General features: G+C 53.3%; 1 protein-coding gene across 2 annotated transcripts in view; it reads left to right on the forward strand.

Moving 5' to 3' along the window:
* FAM234A (family with sequence similarity 234 member A) overlaps positions 1 to 6,652 on the forward strand; it is a 43,381-nt gene extending 36,729 nt beyond the window's left edge. For both annotated transcript variants that reach the window (XM_003790736.3, XM_023513823.1), the window contains exons 4-13: positions 741 to 857; positions 1,122 to 1,313; positions 2,811 to 2,941; positions 3,290 to 3,422; positions 3,680 to 3,809; positions 4,205 to 4,345; positions 4,644 to 4,719; positions 4,861 to 5,016; positions 5,365 to 5,467; positions 5,549 to 6,652. In XM_003790736.3, coding sequence (XP_003790784.2) covers positions 741 to 857; positions 1,122 to 1,313; positions 2,811 to 2,941; positions 3,290 to 3,422; positions 3,680 to 3,809; positions 4,205 to 4,345; positions 4,644 to 4,719; positions 4,861 to 5,016; positions 5,365 to 5,467; positions 5,549 to 5,760 — 1,391 coding nt within the window. In that variant the 3' untranslated portion in view covers positions 5,761 to 6,652. The remainder of the gene's footprint in view (positions 1 to 740; positions 858 to 1,121; positions 1,314 to 2,810; positions 2,942 to 3,289; positions 3,423 to 3,679; positions 3,810 to 4,204; positions 4,346 to 4,643; positions 4,720 to 4,860; positions 5,017 to 5,364; positions 5,468 to 5,548) is intronic.
* The last annotated feature ends 294 nt before the right edge of the window (positions 6,653 to 6,946 follow it).

The raw sequence follows: 6,946 nt of genomic DNA on the forward strand, positions 1-6,946 counted from the left end.
GCTACTTTTTGGTGGCAGCCATCATTGTTGTTTTGGCAGGCCCGGGCTAGATTCGAACCCACCACCTTCGGTGTATGTGGCTGGTGCCTTAGTCACTTGAGCCACAGGCGCCAAGCCTTTTGATCCATTTTGAATAAATTGTGTAAGGTAAACTACACTGTGTAGGTAAACTACATTGGGTGAGATAAAAGTCTAATTTCATTTTTTTGGTGCTTTTTTTTGTTTTTGTTTTTTTTTTTTTGCAGTTTTTGACCGGGGCTGGGTTTGAACCCACCACCTCCAGCATAATAGGCTGGCATCCCACTCCTTTGAACCACAGGCGCCGCCCATTTTTTTGGTCTTTTATTTTCTTAGGCATATAGCTTATCATTTGGGTCCTTGAATGAAAGGAAGTGGTAGACCCTGAAGAATGGGCTGTCCAGATTCCAGCTAGAAGAAAAGTGTTGAGAACATCAGTGCATAGTACCCAGGTAGCCGGGGTATTCCTTCCTGAAGGCTACCCCTTGATGGCTGTCAGTCAGCCCATCCCAGCCATGTTCATGAAGGGTGGCTACTGTGTTCTGAAGAGGTGTAGGAATTCACTCCTAGTGAAAAGTAAGCTGCTTCTCTTGTGGGCTGATCTCACAGTGGCAGGTTCTGTGCTAAGTCCCAAGGAGCAGAGGAGTGGCCGTTGTTAGACTCAACCTTTGCTGTGAGCCAAGCTTGGCCCATGGCATATAGTCTGTGGTTTTCTTTTTCAGTCACCTATGACTTTCTGGCTGTGGAAGACATAAACAGGGACAGGATCCGAGATGTTTTGTTTCTTTATAAACATACCAACAGCAGCAGTAATTTCAGCCGATCCTGTGCTGATGAAGGTAATTTTGATTTTATCCAAAAAAGGAAGAACTCTCTATAGGAAGAATCTTTGTTTTGGGTTATCCTCTCACTTTAGCAGTGTTTGGGGGAAGCAAATGGTAGCACTTCAGGAAACTATGACATTCTTCTTTCTTTTTAGCAGATCTAGAAAGAGGCAAAGAGGCTGGCTCAGAGCCTGTGGCCGGGAGTGAGGTGTGGGGAAGCCAGGATTAGCAGGGCACAGGATGTGGCCAGCCCAACCACCCAGCGTCTTTCCCCTCCAGGCTTATCCTCTCCCTGCACCTTTGTGGCAGTCGTGTCAGGGGCCAACGGCAGCATGCTGTGGGAGAGGCCTGTGGCCTCAGATGTGGCCCTTGTGAAGTGTGCTGTGTCCCAGCCAAGGAGCAGCGAGGTGTCATCTGCCTGCATCCTCGTGGGCAGGCCCCATTCTGTCATTGCAGTCGACTTATTCTCAGGTAGGCCAGCCAGGTTGGGGGACTTGCACCTCCTCACCCAGGAGGGCCAATGCCAGGATACTCTGATAAGGGTCAACCCTCCAGCATGGCTGACTGGATAAGAAACCGCCAAGTGAAGGTGCAACCACTTGGGAGTCTCAAGCCTCAGCTCCCTCAGCTGCTCTGACGTGTTGTACCATTGTCACCTCTGGTTTACATTTTGCTTGTGGATGCACAGCAGAGTCAGTCAGACCTCACCCACTGTGGGGTAGAGGTGGGGAGGAGGGCAGTGTGCTGGTAGTGCCCATGGTGAGCCCAGGGCCTGACCATTCACTTGGCCCCCAGGGAAGATCTGGATCTGGTGCTATTCTTACCCTTGAGGGCACATGTTTCGTAACCCTAATGTAACAGGTAATGGGAAGCACCAAGGGAGGGAACACAGAGTGGGGAAGGAGTTGGTTGGATGGCCCCTGCACCTTACCAGATCTGAAGGGACTAGTCTGCTGGATTTGGTGGATATTATCATTTCCCTTACAAGGTATAGTTTGAAGGATATGGAAGAAAATAAAGAGCAGGCTGGAAATATTTTAAGATTGAGGAATTAGTCTAAAAAAGGAGTTTGGATGAGGTCTGTCTGGGTAAGAAACTGTAACAGGCCAGGTGCAGTGACTCACATCTATAATCCCAGCACTTTGGGAAGAGGATGGCTTGAGACTAGGAGTTTAAGATCAGTCTGGTCAACATAGTGAGACCCTATCTCTACAAAAAAGAAAAAAAAAAGAAACTGGATGTTGTGGTGGGCACCTGTAGGCCCAGCTACTTGAGAGGTAAGATAGGAGGATGGCTTGAGCCCAGGAGTATGAGGTTACAGTTAGCTGTGATCATACCACTGCATTCTAGCCTGGGGAATAGAGTGAGACTCTGTCTCAAAAAAAAAAAAATGTTATTACCTCAGGGCCTGTGGTCAGTAGATCTGCCTCCGAGCACACACCTTCGTTTGCTGCCTTCCATGTACAGGGCAAAGAGAGTGGCCACTCAGCTGGGTCCCTCAGGGAACCAGAGGGTATACCTGTGACCTCAAGAGGTGACAGGTTCTGATGGGCCTCAAGAGGTGGTCACAATCTGATCCTGTCCACTGCAGGGGAGAGCACTGATTTTAGGCGTTCTAGAATGGTACTTGCTTAGTGCCAACTGTTAGGGAAAAGACACAGAAAGGGAGGAAAGAGCTCTGCAGTTCCCAGAAAAAGCACTTTATTAACATTGTGGTGTGTATCTGTCCAGACATTTTTCATGTGGGCATGGTGCATATTCTACCACACTGTCCCTGCTATTCCTTTACAAGGATGGTCGTATGTACCTTTGCCCTCCCACAGCAAGCATTTCCATTTCTGAGTGTGCACGAGCCTTAGGTTATGTGGACGGATGCCTCAGCGGCAGTGTGCTGCAGAGGCAATTCTGTCATCAAGCTGCTGTAAAGAGGCATTGGGAGCTGTTTGGTGACAGTGTGTTTGATTTTAGGGAAAACCCTGTGGACCCATCCCAGCAGTCTGGGCAGGAATGCTTCAATCCTGAGCCCTTTACTCCAGTTGCCCGATGTTGATGGTGATGGGACCCCAGACCTGCTGCTTCTGGTCCGGGAGGAAGAGGAGGTACAGACCCCGCTGTATTGTCTCGGCCTCGAAGCTCTCATTTCTATCAACGTCTTCTTTGCCTCCTTGTCCACTTCTACTTTCCATACAGAATTTGTGTCTGACCCCCTTCCCAGCACCCTTCTCTTTTGGAGCCTTTGTCTGTCTCCAAGCATGATAGCACATATATGGTGCCATCACAGCACCAGACCTGGAGCCCCTCCTAGGCCAAGCACTCATCTCACACTCTCATAGCAGAGCAGGTTTTCCTCAAACTCCCCTTTCCCTTTAGCACCACTCATTTCAAAATGCCCCTCCCTCTTGAGCATTTGGGTCTATCTCATTTTCTGTTGCCCCCTGTCATTGCAGGTTAATGGTTATATCTACTCAGGCACCACTGGGCATCAGATCGGCCACAGAGGCAGCCTTGGAATAGACGGGGAAAGTGGCTTCCTCCTCCATGTCACCAGGACGGGTGCCCACTACATCCTCTTCCCCTGTGGTATGTTGTGCTGCCACGCCTCTGGGACTGGCCATCCCACTCAGAGGCAGTGCTGGTCATAAATGATTAGCCAACACCCTTGGAGACATAACATATGCGGGGATTGTGACTGCCCTGGAGGCCACTCCTGCTCTCATTCTAGACATACTGCTCAATCCTGACAGGCCAGAAAGCCTAAAGGCCTGGCACCATGTGTTCCTGGAAATGGGACTGGTGGATGACCTTGGTGACTTCGACCTCTTCTATGTTTTGAATAGCAAGCTCCCTCTGTGGCTGCTCTGTGAAAGGTCTCTATGAGAAGGTGACCAGGAGAGACGGCCCATTTAAGAAAGACCCCCTGTGGGAGAACATGCTCAACGCCACCACCTGCAGGAGGCTTGTGCACAGGTTGGTCTGGGAGGCAGCTTTCTACGCACACAGGTGTCTGCCCCTTGGCCTGGCTCACAGGCCTCAGTGCACAGAGGGCATGGGAGCCCAGTGCAACTGGCTGGCTAAGTGGTGCCAGGGCTTAGTGCTGTTAGTGCCATGAGGCAACCTTGGGCTTAGACACCAGAAACTGGCAGACAAAAGCTGAGTGGAGACTGAGAAGCAAAGTTCCCGATGGTGTGTTTGCCTTGTTTCTACAGGAAGTAAAGGTCTTGTTTTGTATTTTCATGCTGGAGAATTGAGAAATACGGGGGTGTGGGAGCCTAAGAGAAGCAGCCCTGGGACAAGCAGTGCTGAGGGACTGCCCTCCCCCCTGCTCGTGGGGACTCTGCCCTTCCCTCCCATCTCCTGTTTAGCGCTGGAGCAGTGCGTCATCTGGTACACATCCCAGGCAAGGCTGGTGCAGATGTGCTCCTTGTGGGCGCAGAGGCCTGTGTGCTACTGGACGGGCAGGCGCTGACTCCCCGCTGGACCCTCAACAGAGCCCAGGTCCTGAGGTAGGAGTCTTCTACCCCTCCCCTGGATGCCCCAGGGACAAGGGGCACAGGGTGTGCTAGAGGGCCTGTGTGCTGCCACCAAGCCTCTCACCTGCCGTGAGTGCTATCTGCATTAGCAGAGGAGTCATGAAGCCCTATCTCAGACATCATTGCCTCATGCTGGCCCCCTGCAAGCTGCGCTGCCCCCACCCAGGTGTGACTATAGAAGGCTAAGGGGTATAGGTACCCAAGTGTTGTACAGGTCCCCAAGTGTTGTCTTACACAGAGGCCCTTTCTGAGCTATTCTCTATTCTTCCAGAAAACCCATCTTTGGCCACTACAAACCAGATGCCTTGGCTGTGGTCATTGAAAATGGAACCGGCATTCACAGACAGGTTTGCTCAACTTTCTTCTGAGGTCCCTCATTTGTTCTTAGCTGGGGTGATCTGGCCTGAGGGCAGTTGCCTTAAAGCCAGGAGACTCATGTGCCTGTGTAGGCCCTTACCCACCCCAAAGACATTCTCCTCCCTTGCCAGATCCTGCTCCTAGACCTCAGCAGTGGGGCCATCCTGTGGAGCCAGGCCCTCCCAAGCCTCCCTGGGGCCCCTGGGTCTGCCAGTCTGCCAACTGCAGACCACCGCTCAGCTTTCTTCTTCTGGGGCTTCCACGAACTGGACAGCACCAATGAGACGGTACTGGGCCCCCTTGGAGCAGCCTGTGCCAGGAATTGGGCCTGAGGCACCAGGCTTGGGTCCCCCAATCAGTTACCAGATAAATTGAAGTCAAGTGAGAGTCTGTAATGATGAAGTGGTGCCAAAGGACACATCCTGAGGTATCATTTTGAGGGTGACGCATTAGCAGCCCTATGTGAGGAGGGGAGCACAATGGTGGAGGTCAGGGTCAGCTTGGGGGAGGCTAGAGGCTGGTTCAGAGGTCTAGGCATAGCCACTGTGGCCACAGCACCCTATGGCAGTGACTTGAGCACTGCCTGGTGCTTGCCTACGGCCCAGCAGTGAAAACTTTCAATGCTGTCACTCCAGGAGACTGGAGCCACGTGGCACAGCCTATACATGCTCCACCCCACCCTGCCCAATGTGCTGCTGGAGCTGGCCAACATCTCTGCCAACATTGTCACCTTTGAGGGTGAGTTTGGTCTTGGGCAAGGGCTGGAGGTCTCACCACCATGAGTTCCTGTGGTGACCCTAACCTCTGTGTCCCCTGCAGCGGTCCTATTTGAGCCAAGCCGCCATGCTGCCTACGTCCTCCTGACAGGCCCCACAACCTCAGATGTGCCTGGCCTGGTCTCTCTGATCAAGCACAGAGTGCGGGACCTGGTCCCAAGCAGCAGGGTGGTACACCTGAGTGAAGCAGGGCCAGACAGCGACCAGGCTGTTAGGGACCGGTTCTCCCGGCTGCGCTACCGGAGCGAGGCATAAAATGGGCGCCAGCCAGAGCCTATGGGGGAAGACTCCACCTGCTGATGCTAGACGCTGGCCTCCCTGGACTCCTTATTGACGGTCCCACCCCCGTGTGTGGGTGATGGATGCCTAAGTGTCTCCTGCTGCCCGGCATACCATGTCCTTCACACTGTGCCCCATTGGGGTCCTGCTCATGGCCAGACTGCCTTTGTGGTTCCCTCCCTGGGCTATATTGGGCAAGGCTTGGCCCCATAGCACCCCATCCTCATACCACGCCCTTACCTCACCAGCCTCTCCCCAGGCCAGAGAGGCCAGGATTGTGGTAGGGCACAGGGCATCCCTAAGGACATGCTGCTCACACTTCTTGCAGAAGTCCCTTCCCCATTCCTGTTTGATTCTTCTGTGCACTGTCCCCCAGAAATCATGGAACTCAGGGGGCCTGAGGGTGGCCTAAGGATAGCAGCTGGGACCTGAGGAGGAAACCCTCTGGCATGGTGGAGAAACTTGGGCCCTTTGACCCAGCCCTATGAGGGGTGGGCTCCAGTGCAGGAGTCTCCAACCTGACAGGGGCAATCCCACACTGGACTGTGTCACAAGGCCCGCTCTGGAGCTTTGCTCCCTGTATGCTGTGATTCCTGTACATAGGTCACTACACATGGGGCTGCTCATCCCTCCAGAGGCCCCTGTGCCCTGGGCATGGGAAGTGCCTCTTGTCTCCCCTCTCCCCAGGTGCTCTCATCCCCAGTGTCACCTGGTCCAGGACTCACCTCTGTGCCTTGCTGCTCCTGAGGCCAAGGGCAGCTGTAGGCCCTGCCCAAACACAGAGCCCAAGCTCTGGAGCCAAAGCAACCAGATGACCACAGTCACCATGGAAGAAACCACAATAAACACTTTTGCACTGTCTGAAAAAGCCCAGTGGTCAGGTGTGAGCTGGTGTCCATCCACCTGTCTCTCCCAAAAGAGTGAATTGGATTTGTTCCTGGCATGGTGACCAGGAATGTGCTGGCCAGGCTCCTTATCAGGGTGAGGACGGCCAAGGAGGCGAGTACTACCACCCAGACCTGCCCACTCAGAAGCTGGGGCTCAGCAGACTTCAGTGCAGCCTCCAAGGGGCGTTCGTGGTTTGAGGGCCCCTGTGCTACACACAAGGCATCCAACTCCACAAAAGCCAGTGTGCTGCTACCTGAGACAGACAGCAGGTAGT

This window comes from Otolemur garnettii, unplaced genomic scaffold, assembly GCF_000181295.1.
Source record: "Otolemur garnettii isolate 467f Iridium unplaced genomic scaffold, OtoGar3 scaffold00044, whole genome shotgun sequence".
NCBI classification, from domain to species: domain Eukaryota; kingdom Metazoa; phylum Chordata; class Mammalia; order Primates; family Galagidae; genus Otolemur; species Otolemur garnettii.